This window comes from Oncorhynchus masou, unplaced genomic scaffold (genome assembly GCF_036934945.1).
Source record: "Oncorhynchus masou masou isolate Uvic2021 unplaced genomic scaffold, UVic_Omas_1.1 unplaced_scaffold_653, whole genome shotgun sequence".
In the NCBI taxonomy this organism is placed as follows: domain Eukaryota; kingdom Metazoa; phylum Chordata; class Actinopteri; order Salmoniformes; family Salmonidae; genus Oncorhynchus; species Oncorhynchus masou.
In genome coordinates, this window is record NW_027012969.1 from 47,501 (window position 1) to 70,000 (window position 22,500).

Sequence of the window (22,500 nt, forward strand, 5' to 3'; positions counted from 1 at the left end):
ACAGTGTTAGGATGAACTGACTGGAGGAAACAGCACCTACAGGTAGCAGAGGAACAGTGTTAGGATGAACAGACTGGAGGAAACAGCACCTACAGGGAGCAGAGGAACAGTGTTAGGATGAACTGACTGGAGGAAACAGCACCTACAGGTAGCAGAGGAACAGTGTTAGGATGAACTGACTGGAGGAAACAGCACCTACAGGGAGCAGAGGAACAGTGTTAGGATGAACTGACTGGAGGAAACAGCACCTACAGGGAGCAGAGGAACAGTGTTAGGATGAACTGACTGGAGGAAACAGCACCTACAGGTAGCAGAGGAACAGTGTTAGGATGAACTGACTGGAGGAAACAGCACCTACAGGGAGCAGAGGAACAGTGTTAGGATGAACTGACTGGAGGAAACAGCACCTACAGGGAGCAGAGGAACAGTGTTAGGATGAACTGACTGGAGGACACAGCACCTACAGGTAGCAGAGGAACAGTGTTAGGATGAACTGACTGGAGGAAACAGCACCTACAGGGAGCAGAGGAACAGTGTTAGGATGAATCACAGAATGTCATTTTGACATCATAAACTTCTCCTCGTGAAAATAGTAACGTCTTGTCTTTTCCACAGTCATCACAACATCACAATAATAAGATAACAAATCTGTTCAATCATAAAACCACATCAAGAAATCATCTATCATCCAGCTATGAGGCCCAGTAAAAAGTTACTCACATAAGAATGTAATCAGAGCAACACACAGCCTGTCCATCTGGTGGGTCTGATGGTCTGATGGTGACTGTCAGAGAGTAGCTGGGTCGTTGAGTAACAAGGTCTTTGCTGCGTATTTCCGTGTTCATGACTAGATGTACTTTACCATGAAAGGACATACGAGCAGCGATTGGTTCGATCGAGTGGAAAGTTTTCAGCTCGAGGTCCTTTTCTCTGAAACCCATGTTGTGACAGGAAGAGGAGGGTCGAGCATCGAGGTCGACAGGTTTCACAACAAAGGGGACGTCAATGGAAAATATCTGCTTCTTTGTGGTGGTTTACAAACACTGATGGGCATCAGAGGGCGATCAATTCGACATCTTTTAAAAGGCAAACTCAAAACATCCTATCTATGCAGATTACATTGTGATTACTGATTTTGAACTTTGAAGTAAATCTTAAGAGACAGAGGCCTAAAGTTGGCCAATCAGCTTTAGTCAGAACGCATCAAACCTGTAGTTTACTGGATTAGAATAACAGTAGAAATCCTGAGCCAGTCGATATGAACTAGTTATGATATCATCTAGTTTAGGGGTGTGACTTTTAGAGACTGACATCTTGGTTCCTCTTTAAACAGGAAAAGACAGTTGTTGTCCCTGGTCCAGTGGTTCACACCACAACACTGTTGTCATGGAGACCCACGAGGTCACAGGACACAACATGACGAGAGATTCTGAATCTATGTTACTTTTCATGATGGATCTTTGTATTTACAACACTTAACTATGGTGGAGATAAAAGTTAACTACAATACCCAAGATGCATTGGAGTATGTGCTATATACCCAGTGTTAAACAGTACTTGTTACAACAATCAGATGAATGATCTCTGTGTTTATCAATGAACAGTGGACAATCAGTTAACATCCACACTCTGGTCAATATGTGTGAAGGGGAGAGATTTATGTGAAACATGAACTTGTAATAACAATGTTTAGACTCTCTTCCTCAGGCTGAATGACATCTCCATGGCAACAACAACAGGATGTCAGTGTGGGTTTCCTGTGTACTGAGTGTGTTCTCTCAGCCAATCAATGACTAGCTCTTATATGAGTACTGTAATGCCAACATCATAATATCAGACTGAGGGGTTAAGGGGGGACTGGGTTTCAGGTCTGAGGGGAGGACTGAGGGGTTAAGGGGGAACTGGGTTTCAGGTCTGAGGGGAGGACTGAGGGGTTAAGGGGGAACTGGGTTTCAGGTCTGAGGGGAGGACTGAGGGGTTAAGGGGGAGCTGGGTTTCAGGTCTGAGGGGAGGACTGAGGGGTTAAGGGGGACTGGGTTTCAGGTCTGAGGGGAGGACTGAGGGGTTAAGGGGGAACTGGGTTTCAGGTCTGAGGGGATGACTGAGGGGTTAAGGGGGAACTGGGTTTCAGGTTAGAGGGGAGGACTGAGGGGTTAAGGGGGAACTGGGTTTCAGGTTAGAGGGGAGGACTGAGGGGTTAAGGGGGAACTGGGTTTCAGGTCTGAGGGGAGGACTGAGGGGTTAAGGGGGAACTGGGTTTCAGGTCTGAGGGGAGGACTGAGGGGTTAAATGCTATTTAAGTCTATACAAACCACAACCAGTTCTATCTTCTTGTCACGTGTCAAATGCTTCACCAGCGCTACTGTGGCCCTGCAAATGTTTGTGTGTGTGTGTGTGTGTGTGTGTGTGTGTGTGTGTGTGTGTGTGTTACCTCTGCCTCTCTGTCCTCTGGGAGGGAGGGGGTGGTTTGGTGCAGACCTGCAGAAACCACAATTGTTTTCCATCACTGTCACACGTCACTTGGTCACCTACTGTGGCTTACGCTGGTGTGTGTGTGTGTGTGTGTTGATGTCTCTGGAAAGAGAGAGAGGGGAGACCAGAGAGAGAGGGAGGGGGAGTCAGAGAGAGAGAGGGGAGACCAGAGAGAGAGGGAGGGGGAGTCAGAGAGAGAGACAGAGAGAGAGAGAGAGGGAGGGGGAGTCAGAGAGAGAGACAGAGAGAGAGAGACACAGAGAGAGAGAGAGAGAGAGAGAGAGAGAGACACAGAGAGAGAGAGGAGAGAGAGACAGAGAGAGACAGACTATTACTACTACTCTGTTACTGACAGACCCAGCTACTCTGATACTGATACTGACAGACCCAGTTACTCTGATACTGTTACTGACAGACCCAGCTACTCTGATACTGACAGACCCAGCTACTCTGTTACTGACAGACCCAGCTACTCTGATACTGATACTGACAGACCCAGTTACTCTGATACTGTTACTGACAGACCCAGTTACTCTGATATTGTTACTAACAGACCCAGTTACTCTGATACTGACAGACCCAGTTACTCTGATACTGACAGACCCAGTTACTCTGTTACTGACAGACCCAGCTACTCTGATACTGATACTGACAGACCCAGCTACTCTGATACTGTTACTGACAGACCCAGCTACTCTGATACTGTTACTGACAGACCCAGTTACTCTGATACTGACAGACCCAGCTACTCTGATACTGACAGACCCAGCTACTCTGTTACTGACAGACCCAGTTACTCTGATACTGATACTGACAGACCCAGCTACTCTGATACTGACAGACCCAGCTACTCTGTTACTGACAGACCCAGTTACTCTGTTACTGACAGACCCAGCTACTCTGTTACTGACAGACCCAGCTACTCTGTTACTGACAGACCCAGCTACTCTGATACTGACAGACCCAGTTACTCTGATACTGACAGACCCAGTTACTCTGATACTGACAGACCCAGCTACTCTGATACTGATACTGACAGACCCAGTTACTCTGATACTGACACACCCAGCTACTCTGATACTGACAGACCCGGCTACTCTGATACTGTTACTGACAGACCCAGCTACTCTGTTACTGACAGACCCAGCTACTCTGATACTGACAGACCCAGCTACTCTGATACTGACAGACCCAGCTACTCTGTTACTGTTACTGACAGACCCAGCTACTCTGATATTGTTACTAACAGACCCAGCTACTCTGATACTGACAGACCCAGTTACTCTGATACTGACAGACCCAGCTACTCTGATACTGACAGACCCAGCTACTCTGATACTGACAGACCCAGCTACTCTGATACTGTTACTGACAGACCCAGCAACTCTGTTACTGACAGACCCAGCTACTCTGATATTGTTACTAACAGTCCCAGCTACTCTGATACTGACAGACCCAGCTACTCTGATACTGACAGACCCAGCTACTCTGATACTGACAGACCCAGCTACTCTGATACTGACAGACCCAGCTACTCTGATACTGACAGACCCAGCTACTCTGATACTGACAGACCCAGTTACTCTGATACTGACAGACCCAGTTACTCTGATACTGTTACTGACAGACCCAGCTACTCTGTTACTGACAGACCCAGCTACTCTGATACTGACAGACCCAGCTACTCTGATACTGACAGACCCAGCTACTCTGATACTGTTACTGACAGACCCAGCTACTCTGATACTGTTACTGACAGACCCAGTTACTCTGTTACTGTTACTGACAGACCCAGCTACTCTGATACTGTTACTGACAGACCCAGCTACTCTGATATTGTTACTAACAGACCCAGCTACTCTGATACTGACAGACCCAGCTACTCTGATACTGTTACTGACAGACCCAGCTACTCTGATACTGTTACTGAAAGACCCAGTTACTCTGATACTGACAGACCCAGCTACTCTGATACTGTTACTGACAGACCCAGCTACTCTGATACTGACAGACCCAGCTACTCTGATACTGACAGACCCAGCTACTCTGATACTGTTACTGACAGACCCAGCTACTCTGTTACTGACAGACCCAGCTACTCTGATACTGACAGACCCAGCTACTCTGATTCTGTTACTGACAGACCCAGCTACTCTGATACTGACAGACCCAGCTACTCTGATACTGACAGACCCAGCTACTCTGATACTGTTACTGACAGACCCAGCTACTCTGTTACTGACAGACCCAGCTACTCTGATATTGTTACTAACAGTCCCAGCTACTCTGATACTGACAGACCCAGCTACTCTGATACTGACAGACCCAGCTACTCTGATACTGACAGACCCAGCTACTCTGATACTGTTACTGACAGACCCAGCTACTCTGTTACTGACAGACCCAGCTACTCTGATACTGACAGACCCAGCTACTCTGATACTGACAGACCCAGCTACTCTGATACTGTTACTGACAGACCCAGCTACTCTGTTACTGTTACTGACAGACCCAGTTACTCTGTTACTGTTACTGACAGACCCAGCTACTCTGATACTGTTACTGACAGACCCAGCTACTCTGATATTGTTACTAACAGACCCAGCTACTCTGATACTGACAGACCCAGCTACTCTGATACTGTTACTGACAGACCCAGCTACTCTGATACTGTTACTGAAAGACCCAGTTACTCTGATACTGTTACTGACAGACCCAGCTACTCTGATACTGACAGACCCAGCTACTCTGATACTGTTACTGACAGACCCAGCTACTCTGATACTGACAGACCCAGCTACTCTGATACTGTTACTGACAGACCCAGCTACTCTGATACTGACAGACCCAGCTACTCTGATACTGTTACTGACAGACCCAGCTACTCTGATACTGACAGACCCAGCTACTCTGATACTGACAGACCCAGCTACTCTGATACTGTTACTGACAGACCCAGCTACTCTGTTACTGACAGACCCAGCTACTCTGATACTGACAGACCCAGCTACTCTGATACTGACAGACCCAGCTACTCTGATACTGACAGACCCAGCTACTCTGATACTGTTACTGACAGACCCAGCTACTCTGATACTGACAGACCCAGCTACTCTGATACTGACAGACCCAGCTACTCTGATACTGTTACTGACAGACCCAGCTACTCTGATACTGACAGAACCAGCTACTCTGATACTGTTACTGACAGACCCAGCTACTCTGATACTGTTACTGACAGACCCAGCTACTCTGATACTGACAGACCCAGCTACTCTGATACTGACAGACCCAGCTACTCTGATACTGACAGACCCAGCTACTCTGATACTGTTACTGACAGACCCAGCTACTCTGTTACTGACAGACCCAGCTACTCTGATACTGACAGACCCAGCTACTCTGATACTGTTACTGACAGACCCAGTTACTCTGATACTGACAGACCCAGCTACTCTGATACTGACAGACCCAGCTACTCTGATACTGACAGACCCAGCTACTCTGATACTGACAGACCCAGCTACTCTGATACTGACAGACCCAGTTACTCTGATACTGTTACTGACAGACCCAGCTACTCTGATACTGACAGACCCAGCTACTCTGATATTGATACTGACAGACCCAGCTACTCTGATACGGTTACTGACAGACCCAGCTACTCTGATACTGTTACTGACAGACCCAGCTACTCTGATACTGACAGACCCAGTTACTCTGATACTGACAGACCCAGCTACTCTGATAATGACAGACCCAGTTACTCTGTTACTGACAGACCCAGCTACTCTGATACTGACAGACCCAGTTACTCTGATACTGACAGACCCAGCTACTCTGATACTGACAGACCCAGCTACTCTGTTACTGACAGACCCAGTTACTCTGATACTGACAGACCCAGCTACTCTGATACTGTTACTGACAGACCCAGCTACTCTGATACTGTTACTGACAGACCCAGTTACTCTGTTACTGACAGACCCAGTTACTCTGATACTGACAGACCCAGCTACTCTGATACTGTTACTGACAGACCCAGCTACTCTGATACTGACAGACCCAGTTACTCTGATACTGACAGACCCAGCTACTCTGATACTGTTACTGACAGACCCAGCTACTCTGATACTGACAGACCCAGCTACTCTGATACTGACAGACCCAGCTACTCTGATACTGTTACTGACAGACCCAGCTACTCTGATACTGACAGACCCAGTTACTCTGATACTGACAGACCCAGCTACTCTGATACTGACAGACCCAGCTACTCTGATACTGACAGACCCAGTTACTCTGTTACTGACAGACCCAGCTACTCTGATACTGTTACTGACAGACCCAGCTACTCTGATACTGTTACTGACAGACCCAGTTACTCTGATACTGTTACTGACAGACCCAGCTACTCTGATACTGACAGACCCAGTTACTCTGATACTGTTACTGACAGACCCAGCTACTCTGATACTGTTACTGACAGACCCAGCTACTCTGATACTGACAGACCCAGTTACTCTGATACTGTTACTGACAGACCCAGCTACTCTGTTACTGACAGACCCAGTTACTCTGATACTGTTACTGACAGACCCAGCTACTCTGATACTGTTACTGACAGACCCAGCTACTCTGATACTGTTACTGACAGACCCAGCTACTCTGATACTGTTACTGACAGACCCAGCTACTCTGATACTGTTAATGACAGACCCAGCTACTCTGATACTGTTACTGACAGACCCAGCTACTCTGATACTGATACTGACAGACCCAGCTACTCTGTTACTGACAGACCCAGTTACTCTGATACTGACAGAACCAGTTACTCTGATACTGATACTGACAGACCCAGTTACTCTGATACTGTTACTGACAGACCCAGCTACTCTGATACTGACAGACCCAGTTACTCTGATACTGTTACTGACAGACCCAGCTCCTCTGATACTGACAGACCCAGCTACTCTGATACTGACAGACCCAGCTACTCTGTTACTGACAGACCCAGTTACTCTGATACTGACAGACCCAGCTACTCTGATACTGACAGACACAGCTACTCTGATACTGACAGACACAGCTACTCTGTTACTGTTACTGACAGACCCAGTTACTCTGTTACTGTTACTGACAGACCCAGCTACTCTGATACTGTTACTGACAGACCCAGCTACTCTGATATTGTTACTAACAGACCCAGCTACTCTGATACTGACAGACCCAGCTACTCTGATACTGTTACTGACAGACCCAGCTACTCTGATACTGTTACTGAAAGACCCAGTTACTCTGATACTGACAGACCCAGCTACTCTGATACTGTTACTGACAGACCCAGCTACTCTGATACTGACAGACCCAGCTACTCTGATACTGACAGACCCAGCTACTCTGATACTGTTACTGACAGACCCAGCTACTCTGTTACTGACAGACCCAGCTACTCTGATACTGACAGACCCAGCTACTCTGATACTGACAGACCCAGCTACTCTGATACTGACAGACCCAGCTACTCTGATACTGTTACTGACAGACCCAGCTACTCTGATACTGACAGACCCAGCTACTCTGATACTGACAGACCCAGCTACTCTGATACTGTTACTGACAGACCCAGCTACTCTGATACTGACAGAACCAGCTACTCTGATACTGTTACTGACAGACCCAGCTACTCTGATACTGTTACTGACAGACCCAGCTACTCTGATACTGACAGACCCAGCTACTCTGATACTGACAGACCCAGCTACTCTGATACTGACAGACCCAGCTACTCTGATACTGTTACTGACAGACCCAGCTACTCTGTTACTGACAGACCCAGCTACTCTGATACTGACAGACCCAGCTACTCTGATACTGTTACTGACAGACCCAGTTACTCTGATACTGACAGACCCAGCTACTCTGATACTGACAGACCCAGCTACTCTGATACTGACAGACCCAGCTACTCTGATACTGACAGACCCAGCTACTCTGATACTGACAGACCCAGTTACTCTGATACTGTTACTGACAGACCCAGCTACTCTGATACTGACAGACCCAGCTACTCTGATATTGATACTGACAGACCCAGCTACTCTGATACGGTTACTGACAGACCCAGCTACTCTGATACTGTTACTGACAGACCCAGCTACTCTGATACTGACAGACCCAGTTACTCTGATACTGACAGACCCACCTACTCTGATACTGTTACTGACAGACCCAGCTACTCTGATACTGTTACTGACAGACCCAGCTACTCTGATACTGACAGACCCAGTTACTCTGATACTGACAGACCCAGCTACTCTGATACTGTTACTGACAGACCCAGCTACTCTGATACTGACAGACCCAGCTACTCTGATACTGACAGACCCAGCTACTCTGATACTGTTACTGACAGACCCAGCTACTCTGATACTGACAGACCCAGTTACTCTGATACTGACAGACCCAGCTACTCTGATACTGACAGACCCAGCTACTCTGATACTGACAGACCCAGTTACTCTGTTACTGACAGACCCAGCTACTCTGATACTGTTACTGACAGACCCAGCTACTCTGATACTGTTACTGACAGACCCAGTTACTCTGATACTGTTACTGACAGACCCAGCTACTCTGATACTGACAGACCCAGTTACTCTGATACTGTTACTGACAGACCCAGCTACTCTGATACTGTTACTGACAGACCCAGCTACTCTGATACTGACAGACCCAGTTACTCTGATACTGTTACTGACAGACCCAGCTACTCTGTTACTGACAGACCCAGTTACTCTGATACTGTTACTGACAGACCCAGCTACTCTGATACTGTTACTGACAGACCCAGCTACTCTGATACTGACAGACCCAGCTACTCTGATACTGTTACTGACAGACCCAGCTACTCTGATACTGTTACTGACAGACCCAGTTACTCTGATACTGACAGACCCAGCTACTCTGATACTGACAGACCCAGCTACTCTGATACTGACAGACCCAGCTACTCTGATACTGACAGACCCAGCTACTCTGATACTGTTACTGACAGACCCAGCTACTCTGATACTGTTACTGACAGACCCAGCTACTCTGATACTGTTACTGACAGACCCAGCTACTCTGATACTGTTAATGACAGACCCAGCTACTCTGATACTGTTACTGACAGACCCAGCTACTCTGATACTGATACTGACAGACCCAGCTACTCTGTTACTGACAGACCCAGTTACTCTGATACTGACAGAACCAGTTACTCTGATACTGATACTGACAGACCCAGTTACTCTGATACTGTTACTGACAGACCCAGCTACTCTGATACTGACAGACCCAGTTACTCTGATACTGTTACTGACAGACCCAGTTACTCTGATACTGACAGACCCAGCTACTCTGATACTGACAGACCCAGCTACTCTGTTACTGACAGACCCAGTTACTCTGATACTGACAGACCCAGCTACTCTGATACTGACAGACACAGCTACTCTGATACTGACAGACACAGCTACTCTGATACTGACAGACACAGCTACTCTGTTACTGTTACTGACAGACCCAGCTACTCTGACACTGACAGACCCAGCTACTCTGATACTGACAGACCCAGCTACTCTGATACTGACAGACACAGCTACTCTGTTACTGTTACTGACAGACCCAGCTACTCTGACACTGATACTGACAGACCCAGTTACTCTGATACTGACAGACCCAGTTACTCTGATACTGACAGACCCAGATACTCTGTTACTGACAGACCCAGCTACTCTGATACTGATACTGACAGACCCAGCTACTCTGATACTGACAGACCCAGCTACTCTGATACTGATACTGACAGACCCAGTTACTCTGATACTGACAGACCCAGTTACTCTGATACTGACAGACCCAGTTACTCTGTTACTGACAGACCCAGATACTCTGTTACTGACAGACCCAGCTACTCTGATACTGATACTGACAGACCCAGCTACTCTGATACTGATACTGACAGACCCAGTTACTCTGATACTGATACTGACAGACCCAGTTACTCTGATACTGACAGACCCAGATACTCTGTTACTGACAGACCCAGCTACTCTGATACTGATACTGACAGACCCAGCTACTCTGATACTGACAGACCCAGCTACTCTGATACTGATACTGACAGACCCAGCTACTCTGATACTGATACTGACAGACCCAGTTACTCTGATACTGTTACTGACAGACCCAGTTACTCTGATACTGACAGACCCAGCTACTCTGATACTGATACTGACAGACCCAGCTACTCTGATACTGACAGACCCAGTTACTCTGATACTGTTACTGACAGACCCAGCTACTCTGATACTGACAGACCCAGTTACTCTGATACTGACAGACCCAGCTACTCTGATACTGTTACTGACAGACCCAGCTACTCTGTTACTGACAGACCCAGCTACTCTGATACTGATACTGACAGACCCAGTTACTCTGATACTGATACTGACAGACCCAGTTACTCTGATACTGACAGACCCAGTTACTCTGTTACTGATACTGACAGACCCAGTTACTCTGATACTGTTACTGACAGACCCAGTTACTCTGATACTGATACTGACAGACCCAGTTACTCTGATACTGACAGACCCAGTTACTCTGTTACTGATACTGACAGACCCAGTTACTCTGATACTGATACTGACAGACCCAGTTACTCTGATACTGTTACTGACAGACCCAGTTACTCTGATACTGTTACTGACAGACCCAGCTACTCTGATACTGTTACTGACAGACCCAGCTACTCTGATACTGACAGACCCAGCTACTCTGTTACTGACAGACCCAGCTACTCTGATACTGACAGACCCAGCTACTCTGATACTGACAGACCCAGTTACTCTGTTACTGTTACTGACAGACCCAGTTACTCTGTTACTGACAGACCCAGCTACTCTGATACTGACAGACCCAGCTACTCTGATACTGTTACTGACAGACCCAGTTACTCTGATACTGACAGACCCAGTTACTCTGATACTGACAGACCCAGCTACTCTGATACTGATACTGACAGACCCAGCTACTCTGATACTGACAGACCCAGCTACTCTGATACTGACAGACCCAGCTACTCTGATACTGTTACTGAGAGACCCAGTTACTCTGTTACTGACAGACCCAGTTACTCTGATACTGACAGACCCAGCTACTCTGATACTGACAGACCCAGCTACTCTGATACTGTTACTGACAGACCCAGTTACTCTGTTACTGACAGACCCAGTTACTCTGATACTGTTACTGACAGACCCAGTTACTCTGATACTGACAGACCCAGCTACTCTGTTACTGACAGACCCAGTTACTCTGATACTGACAGACCCAGCTACTCTGTTACTGACAGACCCAGCTACTCTGATACTGACAGACCCAGCTACTCTGATACTGACAGACCCAGCTACTCTGATACTGACAGACCCAGCTACTCTGATACTGATACTGACAGACCCAGCTACTCTGATACTGACAGACCCAGCTACTCTGATACTGACAGACCCAGCTACTCTGATACTGACAGACCCAGTTACTCTGATACTGTTACTGACAGACCCAGTTACTCTGTTACTGACAGACCCAGTTACTCTGATACTGTTACTGACAGACCCAGCTACTCTGATACTGACAGACCCAGTTACTCTGATACTGTTACTGACAGACCCAGTTACTCTGTTACTGACAGACCCAGTTACTCTGATACTGTTACTGACAGACCCAGTTACTCTGATACTGTTACTGACAGACCCAGTTACTCTGATACTGACAGACCCAGCTACTCTGATACTGTTACTGACAGACCCTGAAACCCAGTTCCCCCTTAACCCCTCAGTCCTCCCCTCAGACCTGAAACCCAGTTCCCCCTTAACCCCTCAGTCCTCCCCTCTAACCTGAAACCCAGTTCCCCCTTAACCCCTCAGTCTGATATTATGATGTTGGCATTACAGTACTCATATAAGAGCTAGTCATTGATTGGCTGAGAGAACACACTCAGTACACAGGAAACCCACACTGACTTCCTGTTGTTGTTGCCATGGTGATGTCATTCAACCTGAGGAAGAGAGTCCAAACATTGTTATTACAAGTTCATGTGTCACATAAATCTCTCCCCTTCACACATATTGACCAGAGTGTGGATGTTAACAGATCATTCATCTGATTGTTGTAACAAGTACTGTTTAACACTGGGTATATAGCACATACTCCAATGCATCTTGGGTATTGTAGTTAACTATTATCTCCAGCAAAGTTAAGTGTTTTAAATACAAAAGATCCATCATGAAAAGTAACATAGATTCAGAATCTCTAGTCATGTTGTGTCCTGTGACCTCGTGGGTCTCCATGACAACAGTGTTGTGGTGTGAACCACTGGACCAGGGACAACAACTGTCTTTTCCTGTTTAAAGAGGAACCAAGATGTCAGTCTCTAAAAGTCACACCCCCTAAACTAGATGATATCATAACTAGTTCATATCGACTGGCTCAGGATTTCTACTGTTATTCTAATCCAGCAAACTACAGGTTTGATGCATTCTGACTAAAGCTGATTGGCCAACTTTAGGCCTCTGTCTCTTAAGATTTACTTCAAAGTTCAAAATCAGTAATCACAATGTAATCTGCATAGATAGGATGTTTTGAGTTTGTTTTTTAAAAGATGTTGAATTGATCGCCCTCTGATGCCAATCAGTGTTTGTAAACCACCACAAAGAAGCAGATATTTTCCATTGACGTCCCCTTTGTTGTGAAACCTGTCGACCTCGATGCTCGACCCTCCTCTTCCTGTCACAACATGGGTTTCAGAGAAAAGGACCTCGAGCTGAAAACTTTCCACTCGATCGAACCAATCGCTGCTCGTATGTCCTTTCGTGGTAAAGTACATCTAGTCATGAACACGGAAATACGCAGCAAAGACCTTGTTACTCAACGACCCAGCTACTCTCTGACAGTCACCATCAGACCATCAGACCCACCAGATGGACAGGCTGTGTGTCGCTCTGATTACATTCTTATGTGAGTAACTTTTTACTGGGCCTCATAGCTGGATGATAGATGAATTCTTGATGTGGTTTTATGATTGAACAGATTTGTTATCTTATTATTGTGATGTTGTGATGACTGTGGAAAAGACAAGACGTTACTATTTTCACGAGGAGAAGTTTATGATGTCAAAATGACATTCTGTGATTCATCCTAACACTGTTCCTCTGCTACCTGTAGGTGCTGTTTCCTCCAGTCAGTTCATCCTAACACTGTTCCTCTGCTCCCTGTAGGTGCTGTTTCCTCCAGTCAGTTCATCGTAACACTGTTCCTCTGCTCCCTGTAGGTGCTGTTTCCTCCAGTCAGTTCATCCTAACACTGTTCCTCTGCTCCCTGTAGGTGCTGTTTCCTCCAGTCAGTTCATCCTAACACTGTTCCTCTGCTCCCTGTAGGTGCTGTTTCCTCCAGTCAGTTCATCCTAACACTGTTCCTCTGCTCCCTGTAGGTGCTGTTTCCTCCAGTCTGTTCATCCTAGCACTGTTCCTCTGCTCCCTGTAGGTGCTGTTTCCTCCAGTCAGTTCATCCTAACACTGTTCCTCTGCTACCTGTAGGTGCTGTTTCCTCCAGTCAGTTCATCCTAACACTGTTCCTCTGCTCCCTGTAGGTGCTGTTTCCTCCAGTCAGTTCATCCTAACACTGTTCCTCTGCTACCTGTAGGTGCTGTTTCCTCCAGTCAGGGTGGGATCTCTGCAGCAGAGGTGGAGCTGAGAGTCAGACCAGGAGACAACATCACTCTCTACTGTGACTGTATCATGACTACTGGAGTTTATATTACGTGGTATAGGAACTGTTCTCACAATTACCAGCCTCCTCTAGTTATTTCAACGTATGACTTTCACCAAATTCTTCAGGACATTCCCAAGCCTTTCCCTGGATATAATGTGGTGTGGAACCCCTCTAACAACTCCTATGATCTACTGATTGAGAACATCACTGAGTCTGACCTTGGACTCTACTACTGTGGGACGAAGGACAACAAGGTCGTGGATGATGGAGGGAAAGGAGGAATTGAACAGAAAGAGTTGTACCACTATGGAAACATCACCACTAGGATTTCACTTGGTAAGAACAGTTATACTTCTGACTTTATCTTCTGTCTGTATCTTTGGTGTTATTAATATTGTATTAGTATTGGTGTGTAACTTATTTTGAATGAACCCTCTGAGACTAATCTAACCTCATCAAATGTCTCCTCAAATTCATTTTTAAACAACAAAGAGTCATGACTATCAATATATCATTGAGAAGGTCTTGATTGTTTCTAATTGTGTAGTTCTGTTTCTGTTTAATGTTGTGTCCAGACATCAGTCCTCCTGAGTCCTCTTCCTCCTCCCCTGATGTAGACTGTGGTCTGTGTTGGATGTTGCTGTTCAGTCTGTGTCCTGTGTCTGCTCTCCTCTCCCTTTTCTGTGTCTACTCCTTCTGCAGAACAACAGGTAAACACATTCTCACTTTCTCATTCACTTTTTCACTAATTCATATTTTAAGTGGGCATTCCTAATCAATCTTAGTTATTTTGCAAATTATTTCATTTTTTTACCTGCATTTAAAAAAAGCATTTTGACAACAATATGTAAACATCTACTATCTTTTAACTGATATGTCCTAGTTTAACCTCAAACTTGGTGTTTTAATGGTGATAACTCTTCCTCTGCAGCTCCAACTGAGACTCAGGTTCCTCTGAACAGGACGACCAGCAGGGGAAGTGACAGCAGAGAGCAGACTACAGTCAGAGTGGGTGTTGTAGTTTTACTTTGGGTGGCCATCTTGATTTGTAGTCCATGTATTTGGTAACCCAGCCATATTGAAAGAGTATTTTCAGTGGCAGATAGAATCATTAAATACAGAAGGTAAAGAGCAGCAATACATAATATATAATAATAATGTAATATGATATCTAATTAATATTAACAGATAATCTCTATGGCTCTCTCTGACTACAGTACCTACGCATCCATTAAATCCAGCATTTTGAGACTGAAAGCATCCATCAATTCCAGCAGAGTGAGACCCATTACCAGCCATCAATACCAGCAGAGTGAGACCCATTACCAGCCATCAATACCAGCAGAGTGAGACCCATTACCAGCCATCAATACCAGCAGAGTGAGACACATTACCAGCCATCAATACCAGCAGAGTGAGACCCATTACCAGCCATCAATACCAGCAGAGTGAGGCCCATTACCAGCCATCAATACCAGCAGAGTGAGACCCATTACCAGCCATCAATACCAGCAGAGTGAGACACATTACCAGCCATCAATACCAGCAGAGTGAGACCCATTACCAGCCATCAATACCAGCAGAGTGAGACCCATTACCAGCCATCAATACCAGCAGAGTGAGACCCATTACCAGCCATCAATACCAGCAGAGTGAGACCTATACCACCCATCAATACCAGCAGAGTGAGACCTATACCAGCCATCAATACCAGCAGAGTGAGACCCATTACCAGCCATCAATACCAGCAGAGTGAGACCCATTACCAGCCATCAATACCAGCAGAGTGAGACCCATTACCAGCCATCAATACCAGCAGAGTGAGACCTATACCACCCATCAATACCAGCAGAGTGAGACCTATACCAGCCATCAATACCAGCAGAGTGAGACCCATTACCAGCCATCAATACCAGCAGAGTGAGACCCATTACCAGCCATCAATACCAGCAGAGTGAGACCCATTACCAGCCATCAATACCAGCAGAGTGAGACCCATTACCAGCCATCAATACCAGCAGAGTGAGACCCATTACCAGCCATCAATACCAGCAGAGTGAGACCCATTACCAGCCATCAATACCAGCAGAGTGAGACCCATTACCAGCCATCAATACCAGCAGAGTGAGACCCATTACCAGCCATCAATACCAGCAGAGTGAGACCCATTACCAGCCATCAATACCAGCAGAGTGAGACCCATTACCAGCCATCAATACCAGCAGAGTGAGACCCATTACCAGCCATCAATACCAGCAGAGTGAGACCCATTACCAGCCATAAATACCAGCAGAGTGAGACCCATTACCAGCCATCAATACCAGCAGAGTGAGACCCATTACCAGCCATCAATACCAGGAGAGTGAGACCCATTACCAGCCATCAATACCAGCAGAGTGAGACCCATTACCAGCCATCAATACCAGCAGAGTGAGACCCATTACCAGCCATCAATACCAGCAGAGTGAGACCCATTACCAGCCATCAATACCAGCAGAGTGAGACCCATTACCAGCCATCAATACCAGCAGAGTGAGACCCATTACCAGCCATCAATTCCAGCAGAGTGAGACCCATTACCAGCCATCAATACCAGCAGAGTGAGACCCATTACCAGCCATCAATACCAGCAGAGTGAGACCCATTACCAGCCATCAATACCAGCAGAGTGAGACCCATTACCAGCCATCAATACCAGCAGAGTGAGACCCATTACCAGCCATCAATACCAGCAGAGTGAGACCTATACCAGCCATCAATACCAGCAGAGTGAGACATTAACCAGCTTTCAAAACCAATACCAGCCTTCAAAGCCAGCAGTGTGAGACCTATACAAATTATCAATACCAGCAGTGTGAGACCTATACCAGCTATTAAGACCAACTGAGTGAGACCTATACCAGTCATCAATACCAGCAGAGTGAGACCTATACCATCCATCAATACCAGCAGAGAGTGAGACCTATACCACCCATCAATACCAGCAGAGTGAGACCTATACCTTCCATCAATACCAGCAGAGTGTGAGACCTATACCATCTATCAATACCAGCAGAGTGAGACCTATACCATCCATCAATACCAGCAGAGTGAGACCTATACCAGTCATCAATACCAGCAGAGTGAGACCTATACCATCCATCAATACTAGCAGAGAGTGAGACCTATACCACCCATCAATACCAGCAGAGTGAGACCTATACCTTCCATCAATACCAGCAGAGTGTGAGACCTATACCATCTATCAATACCAGCAGAGTGAGACCTATACCAGCCATCAATACCAGCAGAGTGAGACCTATACCATCCATCAATACCAGCAGAGTGAGACCTATACCAGCCATCAATACCAGCAGAGTGATACCTATACCATCCATCAATACCAGCAGAGTGAGACCTATACCAGCCATCAATACCAGCAGAGTGATACCTATACCATCCATCAATACCAGCAGAGTGAGACCTATACCATCCATCAATACCAGCAGAGTGAGATCTATACCATCCATCAATACCAGCAGAATGAGACATATACCAGCCATCAATACCAGCAGAGTGTGAGACCTATACCTTCCATCAATACCAGCAGAGAGTGAGACCTATACCAGCCATCAATACCAGCAGAGTGAGACCTATACCATTCATCAATACCAGCAGAGTGAGACCTATACCATCTATCAATACCAGCAGAGTGAGATCTATACCATCCATCAATACCAGCAGAATGAGACCTATACCACCCATCAATACCAGCAGTGTGAGACCTATACCATCTATCAATACCAGCAGAATGAGACCTATACCAGCCATCAATACCAGCAGAGTGAGACCTATACCAGCCATCAATACCAGCAGAGTGAGACCTATACCAGCCATCAATACCAGCAGAGTGAGACCTATACCACCCATCAATACCAGCAGAGTGAGACCTGTACCATCCATCAATACCAGCAGTGAGACCTATACCAGCCATCAATACCAGCAGAGTGAGACCTATACCAGCCATCAATACCAGCAGAGTGAGACCTATACCAGCCATCAATACCAGCAGAGTGAGACCTATACCAGCCATCAATACCAGCAGAGTGAGACCTATACCATCCATCAATACCAGCAGAGTGTGAGACCTATACCTTCCATCAATACCAGCAGAGTGAGACCTATACCACCCATCAATACCAGCAGAGTGAGACCTATACCACCCATCAATACCAGCAGAGTGAGACCTATACCATCCATCAATACCAGCAGTGAGACCTGTACCAGCCATCAATACCAGCAGAGTGAGACCTGTACCATCCATCAATACCAGCAGTGAGACCTATACCATCCATCAATACCAGCAGAGTGAGACCTATACCATCCATCAATACCAGCAGTGAGACCTGTACCTCAAATAATAACCATTGGACTCTTCCTCAGGCTGAATGACAGCACCATGGCAACAACAACAGGAAGTTCGTGTGGGTTTCCTGTGTACTGATTGTGTCTTCTCAGCCAATCAGTGACCAACTCTTATATGAGTACTGTAATGCCAACATCATAATATCAGATTATCAACATTAGTAGTAGTCAATGTATGTATATGAGTATATATAAATAATGTTGATTTGTTGGAGTGTTTGTACATATGGTTACATATAATGTATTGTCCTATACAGTGGGGCAAAAAAGTATTTAGTCAGCCACCAATTGTTCTCCCACTTAAAAAGATGAGAGAGGCCTGTAATTTTCATCATAGGTACACTTCAACTATGACAGACAGAGCTCTGTTTTTGCTCCTCTAAGTAAATCTAAGGAAGGAATTGTTATTAAGAATATATACATATATGAATGAGAGATCTTTTACCACAACATTTCAAGTGTTAACTCAACTTTTTGTGTCTTCTTTTACAATGTAATTTGTATTTACCGTTTGAAAATGTCTACATTTTATTGGTATGGATTTACTATGTTGGATTGAGCTATAGTATTAATGTCTGATTTATAGTTGGTGAATATACCTGTAATAAATATCTTTTTGGAATAAAATGAAGTTTTTCAGAGATTATAATGTTCTGTGGCATAATTCACCTGATCACTATGTAACTCTATTGGGAATGTGGTTGAATGCTTTACTGAGCTACTTTTAGTCAACTTTAACCGAAGGCAAGGTGAATGAAACCATGGAAACTGCTGTGATTCTGTTCAGCATATGTCTTCTTCTAAAGCCACACCCTTTAGTATCTAAGCCACACAGCTCTTAGCATTTAAGCCACACCCTCTTAGCCTATAAACCACACCCTTGTCTAGTCTGAGCCAAACCTCTTAGTATATGAGCATCTCCTACTAACCTATAAACCACACCCACTAAGACTATAAGCCACACCCTCAAACAGAAACCTATCTGAAAGGTTGCTGGAGCCTTTTCAAACAGAATGACCTGACCTTAACATGGAGGAGACTGTAGTTAACATGGAGGAGACTGTAGTTAACATGGAGGAGACTGTAGTTAACATGGAGGAGACTGTAGTTAACATGGACGAGACTGTAGTTAACATGGAGGAGACTGTAGGTAACATGGAGGAGACTGTAGTTAACATGGAGGAGACTGTAGTTAACATGGAGGAGACTGTAGTTAACATGGACGAGACTGTAGTTAACATGGAGGAGACTGTAGGTAACATGGAGGAGACTGTAGTTAACATGGAGGAGACTGTAGTTAACATTGAGGAGACTGTAGTTAACATGGAGGAGACTGTAGTTAACATGGAGGAGACTGTAGTTAACATGGAGGAGACTGTAGTTAACACGGAGGAGACTGTAGTTAACATGGAGGAGACTGTAGTTAACATGGAGGAGACTGTAGTTAACATGGAGGAGACTGTAGTTAACATGGAGGAGACTGTAGTTAACATGGAGGAGACAGTAGTTAACATGGAAGAGACTGTAGTTAACATGGAGGAGACTGTAGTTAACATTGAGGAGACTGTAGTTAACATGGAGGAGACTGTAGTTAACATGGAGGAGACTGTAGTTAACATGGAGGAGACTGTAGTTAACATGGAGGAGACTGTAGTTAACATGGAGGAGACAGTAGTTAACATGGAGGAGACTGTAGTTAACATGGAGGAGACTGTAGTTAACATGGAGGAGACTGTAGTTAATATTGAGGAGACTGTAGTTAACATGGAGGAGACTGTAGTTAACATGGAGGAGACTGTAGTTAACATGGAGGAGACTGTAGTTAACATGGAGGAGACTGTAGTTAACATTGAGGAGACTGTAGTTAACATGGAGGAGACTGTAGTTAACATGGAGGAGACTGTAGTTAACATGGAGGAGACTGTAGTTAACATGGAGGAGACTGTAGTTAACATGGAGGAGACTGTAGTTAACATGGAGGAGACTGTAGTTAACATGGAGGAAACTGTAGTTAACATGGAGGAGACTGTAGTTAACATTGAGGAGACTGTAGTTAACATGGAGGAGACTGTAGTTAACATGGAGGAGACTGTAGTTAACATGGAGGAGACTGTAGTTAACATGGAGGAGACAGTAGTTAACATGGAGGAGACTGTAGTTAACATGGAGGAGACAGTAGTTAACATGGAGGAGACTGTAGTTAACATGGAGGAGACTGTAGTTAACATGGAGGAGACTGTAGTTAACATGGAGGAGACTGTAGTTAACATGGAGGAGACTGTAGTTAACATGGAGGAGACTGTAGTTAACATGGAGGAGACTGTAGTTAACATGGAGGAGACTGTAGTTAACATTGAGGAGACTGTAGTTAACATGGAGGAGACTGTAGTTAACATGGAGGAGACTGTAGTTAACATGGAGGAGACTGTAGTTAACATGGAGGAGACTGTAGTTAACATGGAGGAGACTGTAGTTAACATGGAGGAGACTGTAGTTAACATGGAGGAAACTGTAGTTAACATGGAGGAGACTGTAGTTAACATTGAGGAGACTGTAGTTAACATGGAGGAGACTGTAGTTAACATGGAGGAGACTGTAGTTAACATGGAGGAGACTGTAGTTAACATGGAGGAGACAGTAGTTAACATGGAGGAGACTGTAGTTAACATGGAGGAGACAGTAGTTAACATGGAGGAGACTGTAGTTAACATGGAGGAGACTGTAGTTAACATGGAGGAGACTGTAGTTAACATGGAGGAGACTGTAGTTAACATGGAGGAGACTGTAGTTAACATGGAGGAGACTGTAGTTAACATGGAGGAGACTGTAGTTAACATTGAGGAGACTGTAGTTAACATGGAGGAGACTGTAGTTAACATGGAGGAAACTGTAGTTAACATGGAGGAGACTGTAGTTAACATTGAGGAGACTGTAGTTAACATGGAGGAGACTGTAGGGCATTATTTACCAAACTTGGTCCTTGGAACCCCAAGAAGTGCCTGTGCCACCTACTTAGCCTATAAAATGTTGAGTGTTCGAACAGCCATCAAAACCCTTACCGAAATGTAAAATGCAACTTAAATATTTTGTTTGTCATAATATGTCCACAAACTCCTCTGAACTGTTTCCTCTGGGAAGCATGCGAACACCTTTGGCCTCCTACTAAGCCTATAAGCCACACCCACTAGCCTATAAGCCACACCTACTAGCCTATAAGCCACACCCACTAGCATATAAGCCACACCCACTAACATATAAGCCACACCTACTAACCTATAAGCCACACCTACTAACCTATAAGCCACACCTACTAACATATAAGCCACACCTACTAACCTATAAGCCACACCCCCAAACACAGACCTCCCTGAGAGGTTGCTGGAGCCTCGTCAGACTGAATGACATGACATTGAACTGGAAGAGACCATAGTGTCCTCAACTCTGGTCCTCCAAGCCAGTTCCACTGTGTTGTTTCATTGTTCCCTTCTTTCTAATCAGGGATTGGTTAAGACCAGTGATACCAGGTGGGTGTAATTAATGATCAGGTAGAACAGAGAACCAGCAGGCTAAGATCTTCACAGGGTCAGAGTTCAATACCCCTGACATAGTGGGAGAGAATGAAATAATGAAATAAAATCTAATTAAATGAATGAATATTTATTGAGAATTATTTTTAAAACACATCAATAAACTGCAAACATGAATTACAATGATAAACCAACAATGAAACTTCAAAACTGAAACTATATCAAAAGATATTGAAATGTATTCCCTGAGCTGAAAAACAACATTTTAAAACAACTATTG

At 45.2% G+C, this 22,500-nt stretch overlaps 2 protein-coding genes and 1 long non-coding RNA gene across 4 annotated transcripts in view; 1 reads left to right on the forward strand and 2 right to left on the reverse strand.

The window, feature by feature from the left end:
* Nucleotides 1-15,625, forward strand: part of LOC135536709 (uncharacterized) — a 31,415-nt gene extending 15,790 nt beyond the window's left edge. The window contains exons 1-5 of one of the 2 annotated variants that reach the window (XM_064962969.1): nucleotides 13,485-13,536; nucleotides 14,221-14,625; nucleotides 14,865-14,999; nucleotides 15,221-15,297; nucleotides 15,507-15,625. In XM_064962969.1, coding sequence (XP_064819041.1) covers nucleotides 13,500-13,536; nucleotides 14,221-14,625; nucleotides 14,865-14,999; nucleotides 15,221-15,297; nucleotides 15,507-15,524 — 672 coding nt within the window. In that variant the 5' untranslated portion in view covers nucleotides 13,485-13,499 and the 3' untranslated portion in view covers nucleotides 15,525-15,625. Of the gene's footprint in view, nucleotides 1-13,484; nucleotides 13,537-14,220; nucleotides 14,626-14,864; nucleotides 15,000-15,220; nucleotides 15,298-15,506 lie in introns of those variants that run through there. The other variant, XM_064962970.1, reaches the window with a different exon arrangement.
* The window catches only part of LOC135536708 (uncharacterized), a 31,502-nt gene that overhangs the window by 3,867 nt on the left and 5,135 nt on the right, over nucleotides 1-22,500 (reverse strand). The gene's annotated exons all lie outside the window — the stretch shown is intronic.
* Nucleotides 22,366-22,500, reverse strand: part of LOC135536710 (uncharacterized) — a 2,437-nt gene continuing 2,302 nt past the window's right edge. The window contains exon 3 of the long non-coding RNA XR_010455055.1: nucleotides 22,366-22,500. This exon is cut by the window's right edge and continues 1,171 nt beyond it. This is a non-coding gene — a long non-coding RNA (uncharacterized LOC135536710).